General features: G+C 46.1%; 1 protein-coding gene across 5 annotated transcripts; it reads left to right on the top strand.

Annotated features, from left to right (window-relative positions):
* The first annotated feature begins 58 nt into the window (after positions 1 to 58).
* Positions 59 to 21851, top strand: LOC115332449 (actin cytoskeleton-regulatory complex protein PAN1). Of its 5 annotated transcripts, none has more exons than XM_042291074.1 (13): positions 59 to 567; positions 2563 to 2666; positions 6027 to 6125; positions 6227 to 6371; positions 11892 to 11939; positions 12011 to 12058; positions 12229 to 12285; positions 12464 to 12520; positions 12699 to 12755; positions 13032 to 13307; positions 15211 to 15275; positions 16060 to 16279; positions 21616 to 21851. In XM_042291074.1, the coding sequence occupies exons 1-13, from the start codon at positions 387 to 389 to the stop codon at positions 21765 to 21767; spliced, it is 1509 nt and encodes a 502-aa protein (XP_042147008.1). In that variant the 5' UTR covers positions 59 to 386; the 3' UTR covers positions 21768 to 21851. The 5 variants fall into 5 exon arrangements, with proteins under 5 accessions (XP_042147008.1, XP_042147007.1, XP_042147014.1 ...); XM_042291073.1 differs by having other exon boundaries at positions 12002 to 12058; XM_042291080.1 differs by lacking the exon at positions 6027 to 6125 and having other exon boundaries at positions 12002 to 12058.
* The last annotated feature ends 358 nt before the right edge of the window (positions 21852 to 22209 follow it).

The raw sequence follows: 22209 nt of genomic DNA, 5'->3' as shown, positions 1-22209 counted from the left end.
ACGTAGTTCCAGCAAGATGCCAAAATGTCAAGACTTACCAAAACCAAAATAAAAAGTTAGAGGCCAAAAAAAAACTGCTTTCGTCTCTTAAAACCTAGGTGGCGCGAGCTACCGTCCAATATAAAAATAAGTCAATTTTGTTTATTTGTCTATTCATACAGGCGCAGCCAGTGGGCGCAGCCTAGCCAAGCCCAGTCCCTGTCTTGCGCGCGCTTTCTGTCGTCTCTTGCGTGCCTGCGTTTGACCGTCTGCGTCGCCATAATTGCTTTATCGTTGCTTGCCCGCGTCCCCATCATTGCTCGACCGTTAGAGGTGGACGGCTGGACCTCGACCGCCCGTACGCTCGGTTTTTTTGCGTCGCGGGTGTTGTGGGCGTCCGTTGGGCGATGTACGCATTTGTAAAGTTTACCGACGGTGGCCGACTGGTTATGCCGATCTCGATGATAAAGAAGTTTAGGCCTAGGGATGATCAAGACTGCAACCCAAAACAAAAGCTTGAAGCGTTCTGGATCTCTGAGAAAGGAGGGGAAGAAGGCTACTACGAAGCGACGGTGGAGATGCTTGGAGGTATGTGTATTCGTGTGATACCTTTTTTAAGATACCATGCTCAGGAATCGTCGGTTCTGGAGATTTTTGTGTGAGCTAATACGCACGTGGAGCAGGGCGGCCGGGCACGAACAAGTGCGCCTTACTTCTAACAAATGCCCCCATCGTTCAAGTACTTGCGCAGTGAAGGCACATGGTTTCACAAAAGCTGTAATTCGGGCTATTTGAAAACGGGTGTTACGAATGCATGTACTGTACTTTTTTAGTGTGAAGGCTGCATTCGAGGAACAAAAACAAAGGTGAAGCGCCACCCATGAGCGTCACGCATGAAATGTTTTATAGCGAGTTCGTTTCACGGCACTCGTGCCCACGCGTGCCCACTCGCAACGTGGAGCGGGTTCGTTTCAGCCGGCACTCCGCGAGTGGTTGCACTCTATAGCGCGAAACACATGTACGACGAAACCGTCCGATCCGACGTGCGGACTGCCGGAATGACCTTGGGGGCGAGGGTTTCCGTAGCATCGGAGAGCGTTGAAAACCCTCGCCTCCGACCGTCGTATTGCGCGGTCGGACGTCGGATCGGACGGTTTCGTCGTACGTGTGTTTCGCGCTTAAGAGTTCGTTTCAGCGCCAACACCCCACGCGTGCATGGACTCGCTGCACCGAGGAAATCGTGAGTGCGCCAAAATGCAATCCCGTCATGCCTCGCTCCGGCGAGGAGCGATGAGCAGACGACGAGGACTCGTCTGCTACGATGTGTCGCAGAACCGAAAGGAAAAAAAAATAGATTTTTTGATAGAAATCGGGTCCCGCGGGCAAAGGAATCAAATGCGAGCTTGAATTGTAAGCGTCTGCTACTTCATGAAGGAAGCAACTGACAAACCGTGCTTTATTTGCAGGTTTTAAGTCGCTCCGTTGCCGTACAGACGCTGAAATATACCGGTGTGTAAAGAAATGCTCAGAACAGACGCATCAGCGGCCCTCGATGTGTTTATCACCATCCGTGCGCGGGTGAAAAATTGAACATTTGTCGACAAAACTCGTGTTTTGTCGACAAATGTTTAACGTTTACCTACGTAAGCTAAGGTACCCCGTCGTATTTTGTTCGAGAAAGCTCTTTCTCGACGCCTCACCACGGCTGATACCTGATTCACCTGTAATGATGATCGAAATCGAAAGTCCCACGAAAAGTTTTGCTGGATATTCCAAGAGACAAGTTTTTAAGCCGTACCCTTTCAGTGGTTCACGTATGATACCATGCTCAAATGGGTCAAGCTTCTGCTCGGACAGCATCATCAGTTTTCTTCAGTGTAAGCGGCTATAAAGAGATCGCAACCAGCCGCTTTGTAGACAGCTGGCTGCGGAAATTTACGCCGTCTGTAACCATCTTTACGACAGCCCAGTTGCTTGAAGTCATCGCAAATATAAACTTTAGAAAAGAGTCAAAGTACAGGCTAGCTGGTGGAAGTCAACCATTTCGTCGTTTACCCTGAGACCCCCCAGTCTCAGGGTAAACGACGAAATGATAAACTACAGGTTGCAGCGACCAACGTTTGTAGATAAACGTTGGTAGCGACTGCACTCTCGCATTTCCACCCATGACTCCGAACAGAAAAACACTATTTTCGGTTTGAGGTTGGTACCTTTTCCATGACATAGATGGCGACAGCATCAGTTTTCTGGACTTGGTTTTCTGCACTCGGTGCATCTGGCGAGTTCGTTTGATTCCAGTTCTCCGTGCAACACTCTGCGAGTGCGATGCATTCTGGGAGAGAACTCGAACAGCGCCAGTGCGTGTGAAACGAACTCGCTATTAGACACCTATGCTAGTCGAGTAAAGGCTCCGTAAGCTGGTGTGCTAAAAATGGAGTCACTCCATCTTAAGACGTTTTGAAATCAGAACATAAGAAGCTTTCATGTTCTCCACTAGTGCGAGGCGATGTGATGTGCGTGATTGCTTGTTCTAATTTTCAAAAGTAATGCTATGGTTTGGCACGTTACCCACAATCTTCGCAGGGACAGTTGAACTTCTCATCCAAAAAATGCAGAAGGCAAGAGTAGCAGTGCCAAGGATTCTCAACAACCTCCCTGAAGGTGGAGTTGGAGACTCCATGCAGAAGGCAAGTTCATGTTTCAAATAGCTTAATTTCCATGTGCCTGCTGGCACATGGAAATGTGCCACCTACTGGCAAAAGCTTGCTGATACAGCAAGCCTTTGCCAGTAGGAATGTATAGAGCTACCTACTGTTAGGGGGAACTCGCTGATGGATGGACGGTGCTCCGCGTTTTGACAGCTGCTGGGGCAACGGGAAGCTCAGTGCAGACGCAGTAAAGCATGAAACACATGTACGACGAAACCGTCCGATCCGACGTGCGGACTGCCGGAATGACTTTGGGAGCGAGGGTTTTCGTAGCATCGGAGAGCTTTGAAAACCCTCGCCTCCGACCGTCGTATTGCGTGGTCGGACGTCAGATCGGACGGTTTCGTCGTACATGTGTTTCGCGCTTAAGCTTCAGTAGCAGACAACGCGCTGCATACGCCACCAATGCTGCTCACTGCATCTGTTCTGAGCCAGCCGAGCAGACTCAGTAGTTGGCTTATATGTAAAATTCTAAGTTTCCAGATTTTTATTTTTTTAAGTGCAATTTTTTTTTATTATTATTACGTATTGACTAATTGCACTTTTTTCAAGCATCTTGTCCCAAATGCAGTACATTAGGCTCGTGTCTGAAATATTCGTCCCACAGCAGCACTTGCAGACGGATGGCTGTAATTAGGACAAAGAGCGGCACAATTCTCACAGAACAGTTTAGAATGAGAAGCGGCCTCACTTTTCTTCTCGCTTCGGTTCACTTTCTCAAGGCAACTTAGCGAAGAGGAGAGGGAATGAAGAATCATGACGAGAGTATGTCCCGTCAGCCTTGTTGAATTGCTCCCTTTCATTCCCAAAATACGGCCATCCCTTTGAAATATTGCTGTACAAGTGATGTCAGGGAGTTTGTAGCGTACCGCCTGTCACTCCTGCCTTGATTAGTCATAGCTTACAAATCAAATTTTTTGATATTTGTTTAGGTCTCGGCCCAACATCAGGACTGCGTGGTAGAACTTGCCTACTGCCTCCTAGATTTTCACTATACTCCGTTTCATACATAGCGTACAAAGCTGGGAAAGGTACTGAAGTAGTGCACATGAAAAAATATTTAAAAAATGTGTTACTCTACGCGTTTCGGGGACGAACTGTAAAAGGCGCTGCTCTGGCGATACCGACGTCTCGGTGGCGGTACCTCAAATCCACTTAACGTGTAAGATTTGTTTTTTTTTTTACATAATTTTTGTGCATGATTGTGTGCATTGCGGAAGTGCATAGGTCAGTTCCTATTTTCTTGTTTCTTTTTATTTATAAGGGGGTAGACTAGGGGTTGGCGTTCCGCTTGAACCTAGTGCCGGCCCCATTAAAACGTAAGAATGGTTGAGATCCAGGGTGTCTGCTTAAACCGTTTATTTACATGATACCGTGAAAATCTGAGAGTACCTTGAGAGTGCAGTGGACGGGCCTTTATATAACGAATACTCGGATGCGACTTCATCCAAGTTTTCTTAAGAGTTGGAATGCTGGCGCTGGTGTATGGAAGTCATCCAGACGGCAGTTTCTCGCTGCTCTGGTGCCGGCGCCCCATGAACTGAGAGTGATTCACAATAGACGCGTACACACCACATGGCACTCGAGGTCAGGGTCAAGTGTTGTTTTCTTTTCAAGGAAAGCAGGGGCCTCGGAATGCAGCCACGGGCACATGCGTCGTCCACTTAGCCAACCAAGGTTACGGTCCCTAAAGTTTCGTTTACACTCTTGCAACCGAGTACGACCGACAGAGACCAGACCGGTTTTTAAGCCTCTTGCGACCTCTTAGGACCAGCTCCACTACAGTGCATCCGGTCCTAAGAGGTCGCAAGAGGCTTAAAAATTGGTCTGGTCTTTCTCGGTCGTACTCGGTTGCAAGAGTGTGAACGGGCCTTTAGGCAGAAGAAACCAGACGCACCTAAATGCAGCCACGGGCATTGTCTGCCTAGCCAACCAAGGTTAAAGGCCCGTTCACACTCTTGTGGCCTCTTAGAATCGGGTTTTGTTAGAACCTCTTAATATCTATTACAACAAGAGGACACACTGGTGCCATCCATTGGGTACAAGTGTAAACTTGGCGGTCGGGCATGTTTTCTATTTCTCTCTCGCATTATCCTTTCTTTCTTGGCCCAAAAAGCTTTTGTCAACGTTATAAACGAGCCGTTCTTATAGGTATTACGCACATTTGACCTTAGAAATCCCGCAAAGCCTTTGCTCTTGTAAAACGCAGTTCCAGGGTCACCGCATAGATGGCGCCAAAATGCCAGTGTGTTCCCTCGTCCTTAACATTTTAAGAAGTTTTAACAGATCTCATCTCTCTCGGTCATACTCGGTTGAAAGAATGTGAACGGGCCTTAAGGTCCTGCAAGCAAACTGAGCCTTAGGCACTATTCATCACCGGCGCGGTTCCTTCTTAAGGCTTGTTTCACTTTGAAGCCATAAGGCCGATTTTAACACCAGACATAACTGAAGGCAGTTCACAACACGGTCCACGTGCTCAAAACTCGCGTTGCAAGGTCTTCGCTTCGGAAATGCCACCTTGCCAGATAGACACTGTGCCTTGCACTTTGCGACAGTATGGACGCACGCTCCGGTGTCGTTACTGACAGTCTCCAGGGCTTCACGGACTGACACGTCTCTGGGAAAATTGTTCTTGTACTCATGTACACATTGGCGCTCACCTGCTCGCACTCTTTCGAGATCTCCGCACAACGAATCTTTGAAAATAACCAAGCAGGAGAGGTACTTGGGCTTGCTGTGTAAGACTGTTCTCAAAACCGGCGAGGCAGGGGCCAGCCGCACAACCCAAAAGCCCGAAGTGGCTGCCGCACCAATGAAAACGGAAAACAATTTAAAGTAGTTAACATTATCTTTTCCTTTTTATTGAAAAAGAAAAGAAAAAAATATATTGGTGTTTCGTCGAAATTGTAACGCCGCTATCAGTTACTAGCTCCGAAGATGCACATTTTTTTACTTTGTTCTTTTTTACAGGGGCAGCACTATCTTATGGGGCAAACATACGAATGGTCGGCAGTGCAAACCGGTGCACTAGCTTTGACTGCGTTGCACGCTATGTATGGAACGGAGCATAGAGCTAAAATATTTCATAGACTGTCTTGACTACAGATGTTGTGAATAAATCGAGGCATAAGTTTGAAGACACCTTTTATAGAATTTCACGAAATAGAAATTTCGGAGCCTGTGCATCGGCTCATCGTACTGTTTTAGGCTACAATGTGCAAGTAGATGAGAGAGAAGGACATTGGAGAAGGGTGTTCTGCATGGCACAAAGTGCTATTGTTTGTCAACCTTTAGGAAACAATAATGTAATTGGCGTAATATTTTCCATTGGGTGCACAGACGTCGTCAAAAAACCCAAAGAACGGAAAACAAGCACAGCTTATTGCTCAAAAGAAATTGTGCGAAGACTACAACTCCAACAGGACAGAAACCTCCAAGGTGAAAAAGCCTGGGAATAATTAACGTTCTCTATAAGTAGAAAATTAAATAAACAATTTTTATGCGCTCATAGAACCCACTTATTGCTATTCTCATTTCAGAGAACGAGGTCAGAGAGCAGCGAGAGTGATGAAGAGACTAATTCACTTCGTCAAAAAAATGCAGTCATTGTCCAACTTCGAAAGCGCTTGAGAGAGGAAAAGGAATACAGCAGGCGGCTAGGCCTTGCCCTTCTGGACAAGATTGGTATGCTTCTTTGAACCGGTCTTATCAGGGGTGTGACAGCTTTGCCACTAGACTGTGCCAAATTCCCCAGCACCAGGGAAGATGCGGCGAGTGAGCACTCGGGGACCGCCTTTCTTGGCAATGCAGTCAAAAGCTATGGGCACGAGCGTCATAGTCGTGCGTATGTCCTCATCGTTTGTGATATTCCAAGAAATGTTGTCCCTAACTAGAAACATGCCTGCCTTTTGGTAGGAGACATTTGAAGTAAATAACGAAAATGAGCCGGCAACAAATGCTAGTGAAACATTTCACTTGAATTGGGTTTCTTTCTTTGCTGCAGACATTGTACATCTCCTGCGCATGTGCCTAAACTCGTCGCACGCATCTGGAGGCTCGGCACAGTGTATTGCACCATTGAGAGTTTTGCGACAACCGAATAGACAATGTCATTTTCCCAGATGCCACGGCGTGCGTCCTAGGATTTGTGGGAACGGTGTTTGTTGACTCAGTCTTTTTTTCGTGATTATAAGTGTACTTATTTCGTTCTGCCTACTGTATTTTTTGTGTACGATTTGCTCTTGCATGTTTTTTCTGTCGTTTTCGACGTGGGCATTGATGGACGCCAAACCGCCTCTTTCGCTGCTCCTGAGGTGTGTTTTGGTGAAGATACGACTGTTTACGAAAATCGCAGTCCAGACATGGCCATCAGATCGCAACTGCGGCAAGCCAGGAAAGGATCGTGCAAATGCACTATTCGTGATGACAAAGCAGCCTCTTCCATATTGGGCACGCAGACAGTAGTCTGATGTCATATGTTCACATTTCACACAGCGAGCGCAAACGGCCAAATCCAAGCACTGTTGCCTTCGCTTTGCAATTACGGTTTTGTTTTTCAGTGGTGACATGTTCACTGGTTTTTGAAACTATTGTCTGGTGATTGCATGCAGGTAGATAAGTGAGCTAATGGTGGGATAGTGCATGGTGAAAACAGTAATACTCGCTTCAGAAGCAGCCTGGCGTCCCTCAACACTCGTTTTGAAAGCGACAAAATGTACACACAAGAGCGAATCTTGCACGGAAAATACGGCATGGAGAACGAAATAAGTACACATATAAAAGAAAATAATGAACTAGATTATGTGAAAAGAAAGAATTAACGCTAAATAACGAAGATAAAGAGGACATGCACGGCGACGGAAGGCAATCTGATCGAAGAGCAGCCGGGGGACTGGGCATACGAAAACGCTGTTCCCACAATAGACCTTTTGCAAAATCCCCCAAGTGCCCTGGCCCGCACGCGAGGGATTATGGGAGAGATTGTCCCTCGCCTGGCCGCTCTGCCTTGAGATCGCATTGCCTTGTCGCTTGCCTCCTCTTAATCCTCTGTGTTTCGATTCCATTACCTAATTTTATCTATTCCAGTGTATTTTTTTATTGTTTCTAAGTGGTTCTATTCTCTTCTGCATGCAATATTTCTTGTAAATATATAGTATTGGTGCCTTTATTTTGCCTTTTTCGACGGGAGTGCCGACAGGACAACATGTCGCTTCGCGCGTCGTTCCTCGGGTGAGTACTACCGTTGCTACCGATTCCTTTCGTGCTGTTAGCTGCTTATTTTGGTTCAATTTGACCCGCGTGCAGCTGAGGGGAGCAGTTTATTAATACCCGCGCACATGTCATAGGGGTAGGCAGAGCTCTTAATCAACAATCGCGACGCGAGAGCCGGGTGCGCTGTGATTTGACTGCCCGCGCTTGCTCCGTTGACTCGCACTGTAACGTATGCCTTCTAGTGCCGCTTACTTGACCAACATAAGCATGCCGCTTTGTCGCCGCGAATAATTTGTCCGAACGTTTGCGAAGCTGAGGCATACGCAACGTTGCGGCGCCTGACAACTGCAGCAGTTGTCAGGCGCTTATGGTATGCCTTCTTAATCTATATCAGAGGTGGCCAGGCTGACCCGGCCTAAGAGCCGTAAACAAAACCACGAAACTTCCAAGAGCCGCAAGGGGGGGTAGGGGGGGGGGGGGGGCTTTTGTTCAGACAAATAAACGGAACTCGAACTACTTTTAATCTATCCGAGTCAAAAGCAGTCCCTCTGTACGTAAGGTAGCAGTAGCACAAGACTACAATCCCGCAACCTGTCTTTCGATTTAAAACGCGTTCCATTTCTCTTTTTAACGGGGGGGGGGGGGGGGGGAACAGGGGAGGGAGTTGCGAGCCGTACTTTAACACGCGAAGAGCCGCATGCGGCTCGGGAGCCGCAGCTTGGCCACCCCTGATCTATATGCTAAGGCTAAGCGGTTTTCAGTTGCAAACACCCTTTTTCAAGTGCTGACAACTGCATGCAGTTGTCAGGCGCCGCAGCGTTGGATATGCTGAATGGTGTTACGGTTTCGCAGGCATTCGGGCAAATGATCCGCGGCGACAAAGCGGCGTGCTGTATCTTGGTCAAGCAAGCGGCACTCGAAGGCACACGCTACAGTCCGAGTCAACGGAGCGAGTGCGGGCGGCCAAATCACAGCGTACTGGGCTCTCGCGTCGCGATTGTTGATTCAGACCTCTGCCTATCTCTATGACATGCACGCGGGTGTTCATAAATGGCTCCTCTCGACTGCATGCGGGTCAAATTGAATTATAATGAACAGCGCGATAGGAATCAGTGGCAACGGTAGTACTCACCTGGGGAACGACGCGCGAAGCGGCGTGTTGTCCGTTGGCACTCTCGTCGAAAAAGGAAAAATAAAGACACAAATACTATGAGAATAAAAACACTTAGAAGCCGTAAAAAAATATGCTTGAATAGATAAAAGTAAGTAATGGAATTGAAAAACAGAGGATTAAGAGGAGGCAATGCGATCTCAAGGCAGGGCGGCCAGGCGAGGGACAGTCTCCCCACCATTCCTCGCGCGCGGGCCAGGGCGCTTGGGAAAATAGCAAATCGTCTATTGGTCGGATGTGCGCCAGGGCACTTGGGGGAAATTACAAATCGTTTCTTGCCTATCTCTTAACCACTGTGCACACTGTCACGGCCTTCATGCTTGGTGGGCTTTGCTGCCTTGCATTGCCGTGTTAGGAGCAGCAAGGTGCGGGCAGTATTTGGGTTAGCCCAATCGGCTTTGAACTATTTGCTCTCTTAGACACTCTTTCGTCTTAATTGTGTCAAATGCTTATTTAAAGAAATGCAGAACTATAATTTAAAATTCTGCATTAGTATGGCCATCAAACTCAGTCCGATATAAAATTCATCTGAAATTCCTCAATATCATTTAAGGGATCGTAAACCAAAATTTGGATTAAAAAAAAAAACAAAAAAAAAATGCAGATGTAGGTCTGGACGCTACAATCACTACAACATTACTCGTTGGGCGATATCTCGAATGGACGGCCATATTTTTGGAAAAAGAGGCCGAGATTGAACCAGGCCGACGAGGCGCGTGACGTGAAGATATCTTGTTTCCTCCTCTCTTCGCTTCGCCCCCTCAAGGTGGCGAGGTGAAGACGCGAGGGCCGTTGCCTCTCCTCAGAGAAAAGAGACGTAAACATTTCTGTCAAGTACGCCTTTTTTTTTTTTTTTTAAATACATTCATTTGTTAGAGATATTGCTGATGAGTGATGTTTTGGTGTTTGTAGCATCCCATTGCACGCTTTTGCTGTATGTTTTGTGGAATCCAGATTTCGGTTCGACATCCCTTAAAGTGTATCCACACGACGGACCGGGCCGCGGACCGATTGATCACGTGATGCGCGGCCCGCGGACCGCCCGGCTGAAATGAGCATCCACACGGCGGACCAAAAGAGATTGACAGAGCGAACGGGCCAGACTAACCCTCGACCTCACAGCTCCGCCAAACGCATGCAGCGAGCTGCTTTGAGGCTATTTGTAAGGAGCCAAGATGGAGGTTGAACGAAAGAGACGTTTGGCCGCGGTGGCCCTGGCGTTGACTATTGAGGACGTGGAGGACTTAAGTGAACCGGAAAGGGCATGCATCTATTGTCCCACAGAGCGGGGAATTGATTAAGTAAAAAGTTGCATCGTCACACCATACCGCCATCGAAGCACAACAAAAGGTTGGTCTTCTTCGTCTTCACCAGTTGGCGCCAAAAGAAAACGACTTTGGATTTGGATTCCAGTCCAAACAACAAAAGTCAGCTTGTTGCCAGACTTGGCACTTCAATTATACTAAAAACGCCGCGGTCCGCCGCCAAGGTTCGGGCGAAAAAAGTCACTTGGCATTTCTCAGAAGCGCGGTCCGCGGACCGCCGGCGGACCTCGAAAACCGGTGACGTAAGATCACGTGATGCGCGGCCCGCGGACCGAAACAGCAATTTGGTCCGTCGTGTGGATACACCTTTAGGGGGTTATGACATGCCAAAAATAAAATGAGATAACTGTACTGTTAGGACCCATTGTATGTTTCTATAATCCTCCTAAGTTTGTTTTGAGAGTGGCGCGTTAGTTTCGTGGATGAATCGATTTATATGCGGGTCCCTCGGACCCGCCCTATTTCAAAATGCCACCCTGGCTGGGAGGCTGGTGACTTCACCAGCCTCCCACGCGGCGTCCCCTTGCGCAAGCTCACAGACTTGGCTCTCATGGCGTCTCGAGCTTCAGCTTCCTCGTTTACCTTCCGCTTTTCAAGCATACGGTCTGTGACGATTACGGCATTGCTGCTCGCCTTGTCAAAGTGTTCGACATTGACCGCAGCAGCAATGAGGGTGATTGCTATCAAGAGACGTTGGAAGCTGTTCATTTTGACTGCAACCCGCTGGCGACCAGCTCCAGAGATGCGAGTTATGGACGAACTCGGCGTGGTCACCGTCGTCCTAGAATGTCTCGCAGGCACATGCAGGGTGGAAGGTGAACGGGCCGGGGCCGAGAGCAAGAATAGCGTGTCGGTTACCGTGCTGCGTGAGCGGTTTTGATTGTGCCGCGGCGAGGGAGAGCTTGGGCGATCATGGGGGCGCCTTGAATGAGAGAGCGTTCATGATCATGTGGTTTATGGACGCCATGGGTGTGAGTAACTTGTGCAGTGTTGCCTGGTCGCCAGATGAAAATGATAAAAATTTATAAACCGATTATTGCAATTACCAGAGCTCTAAAAATAGCACAATTGGTGTATCTACTAAGTAGCCTATGAGCATTCCATATCAAGAATAATCTATCCGACATAGCCCCTTTAATGGTTACATTTTCCCAAATCATTGTTTTCTGCTGGGTTTTACTGCATAATATGGATGCTTTTTTTAACCTATTTGCAAATATGGACGGTGATGCCATTTTGAACTTACCGTGATGGTCAGCGTTTCCAGTGCAGTGGTCAAGCTCACTTATTTGGGGCGCAGTGGCCATAATCAAAGCTGCGTTTTCAATGCTTTCTGTTCTGAAATGTGGGATATTTTGGTCCTAAGCTGCTGCAAAACGCAAATTTTCCTCGTCCAAAAATTACTCCAAAATAATTTTTTTTTTCTGTCCTACCCCTGTTTTATGGATTTTGTTTGTGTAACAGTGTTTCCATTGCTTCTACTTCCATTTTTTGCAGAAGTGGCCCGTAAGAAGGCTTCACAGAACGGAGCTGCAGTGTCCCTTGGTAAATTGCTCTTCAGAGCATGTCTTTTCATGCGCTAATCAATAATTGTATTTCCTTTTCAGGTCGTCGAGCTTCAAACAGCCGCGATGGCTTTGATCTTGCTTCTACATCACACTCGGGTAAGTCTAGATCACTGACATTCTAATGTCATGGGCAAGATTAAAGGCCATGCTTTTGAATGTTGGAGGCAAAATCGGTAAAGGCCATAGAGCATCTTTCGGCTAGAAAGCATTTTAAAGATATTGAGGGTCTGCAAAGCCAGGAGCCAATAATTGTATTTACTCCTTAGGTCATCAAGCTTCGAACATTCTCGATGGGTCTGATCTTGCTTCTACGTCCCACTTGGGTAAGTCTGGATTACTGACATTCTAATGCCGCGGGGAAGATTAAAGGTCACGCTTTTAGATGTTGGAGGCTAAATCGGCAAAGGCCATAAAGCATCTTTCAGCTAGAAAGTTTTCAGGCATTCTAAAGATATTGAGGTTCTGCAAAGCCAGGAGCCAATAATTGTATTTACTTTTTAGGTCGTCATGCTTCGAACAGCCGCCATGGATCTGATCTTGCTTCTACGTCGCACTCGGGTAAGTCTGGGTTACTGACATTCTGATGTCGCAGGGAAGATTAAGGGCCACGCTTTTGGATGTTGGAGGCTAAATCAGTAAAGGCCACAAAGCATCTTTCAGCTATACAGTTTTCAGGCATTCTAAAGATATTGAGGTTTTGCAAAGCCAGGAACCAATTATTGTATTTACTTTTTAGGTCGTCATGCTTCGAACAGCCGCCATGGGTCTGATCTTGCTTCTGTGTCGCACTCTGGTAAGTCTGGGTTACTGACATTCTGATGTCGCAGGGAAGATTAAAGGCCACGCTTTTGGATGTTGGAGGCTAAATCAGTAAAGGCCATAAAGCATCTTTCAGCTATACAGTTTTCAGGCATTCTAAAGATGCTGAGGTTCTTCAAAGCCAGGAGCTTGTTTAAATGATCGAAATTAATGAATAGGTCTCCATCTTTTCCGCGTGCTCTAGCATCAGCTGCCTCCCTTGGTCTCGTGTCAATGGCAGCTCTACTCCTTGCTTCTCCCATTCCTGCAGCGGCACCCTCTCTGCCTCAGCACCCTGCTCCCGCCACTGTAGCTGTCCCCCCGATGGATCAACACAATGCCCCCGCCCCTGCAGCAGCCCCCCCTATGGATCAACACAACGTTCCAGCCCCCCCTTTGGATCAAGAGCCCGTTCCTGCCCCTGCAGCTGTCCCCCTTTTGGATCGCCCCGCTCCCATCCCTGTGGCAGCACCTCCTCTGGACCAACACCCTGCCCCACCAGCGGCTCTTCCTCAACGTCCTGTTCATGGCGAAGCTGGAAATCTTGGTAAACCGAGCCATCAAAGTCTGATGATTGTACAGTGTAGACCGCATATAACGTATGTCGCGGGAGTCGCAAAAATCCGCACTATAAGCGGTACCGCACTGTAACCGAAACATCAATTTTTCAGGCCAAAATACATGCCATCAGACAACTTACCTTTGTAAAAGAATTTATTTTATGTTAGATGAAAAATTAAGCTTAGTTTGAGGAAAGTCTTTATTTCACCAGGCTAGTACACTTCTCTCTCAAGTGTGTCACACATTTTGAAAGAAATTAGTGACTTTTGCCTGGCGCAGCCTTTTAACGCGTCGCGGGTTGCGGACGGACGTTGCGAGCGTTCAGGATTGCTAACCCTAATCACTTTTCTCCGGCGATGAAAACGCAGGAAAATTCGCATCCTTTATACGGTACGCGCCAGTAATACCTTCAACTTGAGCACAGGCATGAAATGCTCCAAATAAGAAATCCGGACGATGTTCGAAAACACAAATGCTTAGAAAGCACCACTGTAGTCGAAGTAAACAAACACGACGACATGGGCGTTTCTGCCGTCTTGAGAGTGCCACCACAACATCGCCGCACGAGTAGGTGGATCTTCCCTTTAGTACGTGCTGGGTTATCATAGCGACACACAACGAAAATTCACAGTCAAGGATAGCGCTTTTACGCGGAACGATGAGCTTCTACCATGCCGTCTATGTCGACGATCACCACCGACGCCATGTTTGCGGATAGAAGCAGCCGGTCCGCGACCAGCATGCAACGCACGCGAACACTTCTCCTTGACCTGCGATTGGTCTCTCGTTGCGGTTGTTTGTTTCCAACGCAGCGGAGGGACGCACGCACGTGAACGACACGTGCGTGCGTCCCTCCGTCGCTATGGCAACTGAAGCCTCTCTTCGCTTCTTCGAGCAATCTCCTTGCCCTGCGAGTGCCGCTTGCGGCTTGTGCCGTTATCTAGTGTCGCACAGGGAAGCGTGCTCGCAGCGCCGGTCAGTCGGCGCGCTGTTACAAAAACCGCACTATAACCGGTATTTCCCTTTGCACGCCTGCATTTTAAGCGGTATGTAAATACATGGAGTTCTATGGGAGGCGAACCGGTGGTTTAAAAAAGCCGCGTTATACCCGGTCCTGCACTATAAGCGGTTACGTTGCAAGTGGTCTATACTGTATTGATATCAGCGTTTGTTTTCTCATAGAAAGCAGTTGGGTACAAAGCGCGATATTGTTAGCGCTGGCGAGCGATGACGAGTTTTTGCTGCTTTTTTGTTAGTCGGAATGCTGTCGTTCAAATTTCTGGTGCCGTAGGAAGTGCTAATTTGGGACACTAACATACATGGTAAATACATGTGGGAAGCGAGCAGTTGTGATTAGCTGTTGAGCACCGTGTGTCGTTCGGTCAGGTTGCGCATGATCATGCTTTTGTAATTTTTTGGCTGCCTAGAGCTCTAAAGTGAGTTATCACCAAAACAACCTCAGAAACCTCCTTTAGTGCCCCCCTAACTTCATAGCCGCAGAAAGTTGTCCCCACTTACAGTATACAGTGAAACCTCGTTATAACAAAGTTGAAGGAGCGGTCATAATTATTTTGTTATAACCATTAGTTTGTTATAGCCAATGTCCATTTCTTTCCGCTATTAGCAAGCAAGGGGAATTATGATTGCTTTGTTATATCCATTAGTTTGTTCTATCCCATTTTGTTATAACGAGGTTTTACTGTAGTCCTTTCCTATGTGGGTTCGTCGTAATCCCAAAATTTTAGGTTGAATGGAGTTCGCCTTGAACAGGCTGTACTTATGCTTTGTCAAGTACTTGTGAATCCTTAGGGAGTTTCTGTAAATTCTGCCTAAAATCAAGCTAACCATTTCATCTCATCAGTGCACACACTTTTATATTTCATGGACAGCACACCAGCTGAATGCAGCTGTCCAGGGTCCACTGCGACCACTCTATGAAGTCAGGCAAGGGAATGTAAGTGACTGGTTTACATTTTTTTTTTTCATTGTCCTTGTAAGGGGAGAATCAGCCAGCACTCCGTGCATCTGCTGAGGAAATGCCTTGCAATGATCAGCATAGCTACTGCTCTCTCTTACGAGAAGTGCGATGTGTTGACATTCTCGGCGTTCTCTCCGCGGCAGGTGCCGCATGCATCTGTCATGACTCGAGATTTCTCCTCTTCGCAGCGCTTGGCGCACTAATCAGTATTCCAATCCCTCTGTGCACACCGGTGACTAATATATAAGCACTAAAGTTCAGAGAGGACTGAACTGACATCATGTGTTTTGGTTACTTGAGGCCGTTTCATACACTTGCAATCGAGTACGACCAAGAGAGATGAGACCTGTTGAAACCTCTTAAAATTACTTAAGACAAGAGAGCACACTGGCATGCTGGTGACACCTATGCGGTGACTCTGGAACTGCATTTCACAAGAGCGGAGGTTTTGGATTTCCGAGGTCAAATGTTTGTAATACCAGGCTCGTTTATAACGTTGACAAACGTTTTTCGAGCCAAGAAAGAAAGGATAATGCACAAGAGAAGTAGAAAATATGCTGGACTGCCTCTTATCGTAAGAGAGATTAAGAGGTTCCAAGGCACTCGGTTCTAAGAGGTTGCAAGCGTGTGAACGGGCCTTAACATTAGAGTGACTAAAGCATTGCATGTCCTGAAACCGACCAATATTACGAAATGATTTCTGCAAAATCCTGCTTTCTTCATAGAATCCTTCCTTATTATTGCGTGCCTTTTGTCACAGATTCATCTGGGAGACGATGTCTACCTCTCCGAAACAAAAATGACGCACCTTTTGAAACTGCCAAGTGACCAGAGATTCACTAAAGATCTCATGCGGTGCATCTGGTCCATCGAAGAGCTGCGGCAAAGAAGCGTGACAGGCCAAGCCAGCCGTCGCCTGGCCAAACTTGGAGCCGCAGCAAAGCAAGCACTCACACCAAGGAAGGTGGCCGCAGTAAAAAGTAAGCTATGTGTTTTGGTGTATCTTCAGAATTTAGATATGTGATGCAGAGGTGGCTTTTGAATAGTGTTTATCATGTGCACTCTCAAATGCTTGAACAAAACTTTGTTGTTCTGTCTTCAATCTGCCACCAGCATCAAGAGCTTGTATAATGGGGAGGCTACCTCGTTTTTCTGATGAGGGGAGGAAGACACCTTTCTGCGACATTTATGAACAAAAGTTTGAATCAAAATAGAAGAGGAAAACACAACTTGTCCAAGGATTCCAGGAAAATATAAAAACCAGTCTGGTTTGTGCAACTGGCAGTATCAAAATTCAGGGTTTTTAATAGGGATGTCGCGAACTTTTTTCGAATCGAAGTTTCGATGATCGAATCAAGCGGTTCGAACGATTTCGAATTTTCGAACTTTCCATATGGACAAATTCGACCGAAGTCAAATTTTCGAACTTATTAAACTGAGAAGTTTGATGCTTTTCGAACTTATGACGCAGCAAAATTCGATGCTTGTCGAACTTTCGAACTTGATAGACTAAAAAATTCGATTATTTTCGAACTTTCGAAGTTCTTGCACTAAAAGGTTCAAACCCTTTCGAACTTTCTACGCTGAGAAAGTCTATAATTTTCGAACTTTCGAACTTATTAATCTAAAGAATTCGAAAATTGTCGAACTTTTGATTCCAGAAAAGTCAAAAGTTCGAACTCGAACTTTTAGGGTGAAAGTTCGAAGTTCTTCGAACTTCGAAAGACCGGCGGCCGGTTTCATTTGGATTCAAGCAGTGAGGTACATTCGTAATTTTTTTTCCCAATTTTGCATGTGGTGCCGCATTCCTTGCGAAAGACAATGCCGTTTATTTCAATCATCTGGCATGCTTGGTTTTAAAGAAATAGATTCCCGAAGGGGCGACGAAGGGACGAAGGACGACGGGTTTTTCACAATTGTCGTTTGTGTCATATTTGAAGCACGCTATAGCCGGAGCTATTTATGGCAGAGATGTTAAACTTTTTTAAGAATGATCTATGTATAGCCTAGGTAAGTGTCGTCTTAAGATATGATTATTGCTGTTCAAGACGAGTTTTGAAGAAATATCCAAACATGGTACCTACGGGCAATTATGCCCTAAACTTGGTAATTTTTTCGCCTACGTTGTTTGAGGTATCGTATTTAAATTAACACGAGAGGCACTACATATCATTACCATCTACAGAATACAAAATAATGTATATATATTTTTTTTTCACGTTGAGGAATAAATTATCTCATGGGGGAAGATTTTCAGAATTTTTCAAGTTCAGCACGTCATAATTTTTTTTTCTCATTTTACGCTTTTGGGACGTGTTTCTTCTGGCCTGTACAGACTTTGGTAGGAGAAATTTGTTTCATAGTTCTGGGCCTCCTGAATATGCAAGAATACAACACTTCCGGCGGGTTCTTGATAGTATTTTTTTCTCCAATTTTTTTTTATTTTTGCACTTATTGTTATGTTTAATTATTCATTATTTATTACCAATGGCACAGTTATTTAGGTCAAAAAGGCATAGCTTTGAACTTCCGAGCCACCGAGCATGTGACGAGTACTGCCTTCTGAAAACCAGTTTCCAACAACGACCACCTACGCGATCTTTTATGCAGTGAAGAGCGACAGTAGCTCTACATATGCATAAATAATTTCAGACTAAATAAGTCCGATCATGCCCTGTTTCCCCGTATTGTTTTCTTTAACAATCCTAAATATCCTGGAGGGGGGGGGGGGGAGAGAGAGGCTGGAGCGCGCCCCCCCCCCCCCCCCCCGTTCTTCCTCTTCCGACGCCACTGGTATGGTAGAACGCTCCTCGACCTCAAGTTGTGTCAGCTTTTGTGCTTTTTGCTCGCCGTGGCGTTTCTTCCGTGCCAAAAAATAAACCTCCAAAGCAATTACAAGCAAAAATATTGTCAAGGTGCAGGCGAGCTGGTGTATGTTGATCATGATGCAAAATCCCGCGACTGGAAATGAAATACGCAAAAAAATAGTGTAAGAAGAAGGAAAAAAAGGGGACAGGACAACGTCTCAAACTCGGCTGAGCTGAGTTTTCAGCTGAGTTGAGTTTGAGACACTGTCCTGAGGTGAGTTTGAGACGTTGGCCTGTCCCCTTTTTTCTGTCTTCTGACACTTTTTCTTTCAAATTTCATTCCCAGTGTTCAGTATGAGACGTTTTCCTGTCCCCTTCTTTCTGTCTTACAATTTTTCTTTCGAATTTCATTCCCAGTTTCAAGATTTTGCATCATGTGTAAACTAAACTCACTATATGCCAGCGTCAATCGGGCGGCGTTCGATCGGATTACTTCCAGCGTGCAAGGGAGTAGGGGGGACATTTTGCCAGATCACTTCAAGGTTTTTCTGAGCCTCAATCACCTGCCTGCCCCTTGCCGTTTCGAACTGTATGAGTATCGTTAAACGGTGCGTTCGTAGGATCACTACTTCGTGATGCACGTTAATGATCACACCGGGCTGACGGTCACGATTACTAATCTATTGTCACATGTCACTCTGCGCTGGAAAATATTCCAGCACGTCCGGGACACTCGTCGTCTTATTTAGTTGCCTGACCAACTTCGCACAGTTTAAATATCACACCCGAACTTTTCTAAACCTGATTTCGTGAAAACCAGTGAGGCGTGAAAACATTATTTGAAACTGAAACTTTGGCGGAACACGAAAACCGGACTTCTAACTTTGCGCACTCGAACTTCAAAAAAATTTAAAACACCTTCGAAGTTTTTTTTAAATTTAGCTCTAAAAGAGAATCGAAACCTTCGAACTTTATGTAGAAAGAAATTTGAAATCTTCGAATTGATCGAACTTTACTTCTTTAAGAATTCGAAACGTTCGAAGTTTTCGAACTTCAGATCCAAAGAAATTCGAATCTTTCGAACTTCAAATTAGGGAAGTTCGAAATCTTCGAATTTATCGAACATCAAGTAAAGAAATATTCGAAATAATCAAACCCGAACTTTTAGAAACCGTGAAAGCTTCGAACTTTTCGAATTCGAAACCCCACGATATTGGAAAGTTGTGAATTTTTCGAATTGGAACCTCCGTACGGTCGGAAATATCGAAACCTTTCGAAATCGAACCTCAGCTCGCTTCGAAAATATCGAAACCTTTCGAAATCGAACCTAGGGTGGTTCGCGACATCCCTAGTTTTAAGATCAATTAGTCCACACAACAAATTGAGAGTCCAACGAAGAAAAAAAATTTTTAGAGCTATATTTACGGCGCTATACGAATTTATAGTTGGCGCCGCGGAACAATGGCCCTTACTTATCACGTGACTGGCCCATATTTATCACGTGGTGCTTGTGCTCTTTCGGAAGCTTCCTATGGCCTCTAAAAGTAACTTACTCATCTTTGTTTGAAGTATAACAAAAAAGTAAGGTTAATAAGTAAACTTCTACAGCCCAAAGGAAATCCCTGGAAAAGCATAAGCCGACGTGATAGACCTGTGTGCTGTGCAGAGACGGTGGTGCGGAGAAACGCGTTGAAGCGGCGTCGCACAACGCTCAGCGTACGGAGGCGGCAGCGTGACTTTGACCCGCGAGCGCCAGATACAAATTCGTTTTGTGCCGTAAATATAGCTAAATTTTTTTTCTTTGTTTTAAATTTGTTTTATAATATTCTTTTTCCATCTAGCCTGTTTACAAGAAATGTTTTTTTCCTTTGCATGTGTCCTTTAAGAAAAATGTTTATTTGTGTCGTAATCAAACCTCAACCACTGTCATCACTTCCATGAGACTCCTTGTTCGACGCCTCTTCCCAAAGGCAGTCGTCTTCAGCTTCGGTGCCGTCAAGTGCATCTGAAATCCCGCACATCTTGAAAGGGCGAGAGACGAGTGTGCGCCGATGCAGTGAAAACTTGGCGCGGCGAATAGAGCAAGCAACACAGTGGGGGGTCGGCTTGCCAAAGTTCTCTCGCCTTCTCATGCAGCAGCTCGATGTTTACAGCAAGGTGCCATTTACATTACTCTTTCACAAAGTCGCTGAGATGTGCCTCGACGTCGGCGAACACTCCATTCATTGGGCCTCTAAAGCTTCTCGTTTCGTTGCACGCGATCAGCTTGCGTTTGTCGTCTCATCGGGTGATGCTGCCTTCATTTATGGCGAATTGTCATCCGGCAGCACTGTTGCCGATGTCTTCCACAACCAAAATGACTTTTCTTTTGAAGGCAGCAGAGTGTTGCTTTCGGACCGTCGGGCCCGAAAACTAGCCTGACTGCGGAAGATGGTGGCACCTCGGACATTGCTATTTTAAAGGGGTACGGAAACAAAAATTTAAATATTCAGATTTCGTTTGGAAATGAGTCAAGCATGACGGATAATAACCGTAAATGATAATTACACGTTTGTATTTTGAATGACTGGCTATATTGTTCGTTCCAAACGGTGCACTCGAGCAAGCGCTCGAAAAGAAGCGAATGGAGAGCGCGATGCGTCGGGATATCCGGTGCAAACAAAAACAGAAAGAAAAGATTTCTCGCGTCCATGGAGTAGCAAGGCAGGCGTGGTTATGAGCTTTGCCCTTGGTGGCATTGTCAGAGTTGTGGTGGTGTCAATAGCGTCGGTGCGTTACAACCGAGCATGTGACTGGCCCATGGAGGACGTAGCTTCCACAACACTGTCAGCTTAGGGCTGAACGGGGTGGGGAAAGTAACATTTGTGTTTTGAGGGACTGGCTAATCTTCTGTGGGGAGAACGGCTGTTTCCGGTTGCACGAACGAGGGTCCAAGAAAGAGGGGAGTCCTTCCTTTCTGTCTCCTTCGACCATTTGGTACAATACGCAATATGTGAGTTGAGCTAGGTGGTAAGCTAAAAGGGAAAATGTTGAAATTCCAAAGGGCGGCGCTGCTCCGAGGGAATCTGCCATGTTACGAGTACGTAGCAAGTTCCCCAACATTGTCAGATTAGCTCCCAAATAGGCTCCGCATGCATCCACCAGGTGCACATTGAAAGATTGTTTATTTAGCTTTAGAATTAGTTTTCTTGTGCCTTTCAACGGAAGACTGGTGTTTTTGAGGTTAGGGTGCAACATGCAACACATTCAAGCTAGAAAATAAGCACTGGAATTTCGTTTCCCTAACCCTTTAATGGGGATGATAGCTATTTTGAACACCATATTGCTTTGAAACCGAAACTATGTCAAACTGCGTTAGATCGCGCCTCATTGAAGCTGAAAATTGTTGGGACCCGCGTATAATACGAGCCGCAAATTTTACATGGCAAAATATGAAAAAAAAGAACTCTGATTTTATGCGGGTCTTACATTACTTCTAACTAGTAACTATTGATCCAATTTTCTTTCAGACGCCTTGAGCTACTACATCAACCACCACCCAAACCCTGAGGCTGCCAACCCCCAAGAAGACCATGCTGTCCGCCTGCGACAGATTAACAATACAATGACGAACTTTCTTTCGGATCTGGGCCGCCCTGCCAGGTGCCGCAGTGCAGAGTGAATTTTTTCTGTAAAAGAATGTTGAGTTGGGCAAGTTGGTTTATCTTAGATTAGAAAAGCGCCAGAAAACAAGGACAACAGCGCATCGTTTCGTCTATTCTTCCTGTTGTCCTTGTTTTCTGGCGCTTTTCTAATCGAAGAATCTTTTTCTCTTTTATTCTTTTTTAGTGCAATTTTTTACCTTCATGTTTTTATGTTGTGCATATTTGACCGACAGGCGTCGCACCGCACCACGAATTTTTTTTTTTTTAATTATTTTATACTTGATCTCACCTTCTGTCCAAGCGCAGCAGAGGCTGCCAGCCATCTCAGCCAACCGACTGTTGAGAGAGAGTCATGTTTGCTTGAGCTCCCCCCGACCAGAACATCACGTGATACCCTCCGGACGCTGGATTGCCTGGTGTGGCTCATAGCCTCCGCTGCGCTCGAATGGAAGGCTTTAG

The sequence above is a fragment of the Ixodes scapularis genome, unplaced genomic scaffold, assembly GCF_016920785.2.
Source record: "Ixodes scapularis isolate PalLabHiFi unplaced genomic scaffold, ASM1692078v2 PGA_scaffold0__279_contigs__length_252992795, whole genome shotgun sequence".
Classification (NCBI taxonomy): Eukaryota; Metazoa; Arthropoda; class Arachnida; order Ixodida; family Ixodidae; genus Ixodes; species Ixodes scapularis.
Note: the sequence above shows the minus strand (reverse complement) of the source record. Positions and strands in the feature narration are given on the sequence as shown.

What these genes read in the sequence shown, in the direction of transcription:
- LOC115332449 (XM_042291073.1), top strand. Translation starts at nt 387, where the DNA reads ATGTACGCATTTGTAAAGTTTACCGACGGTGGCCGACTGGTTATGCCG. An exon ending in TGGCGAAGCTGGAAATCTTG is followed by an intron (nt 13,308 to 15,210) that starts GTAAACCGAGCC and finishes TTTCATGGACAG; the next exon opens with CACACCAGCTGAATGCAGCT. An exon ending in ATGAAGTCAGGCAAGGGAAT is followed by an intron (nt 15,276 to 16,059) that starts GTAAGTGACTGG and finishes CTTTTGTCACAG; the next exon opens with ATTCATCTGGGAGACGATGT.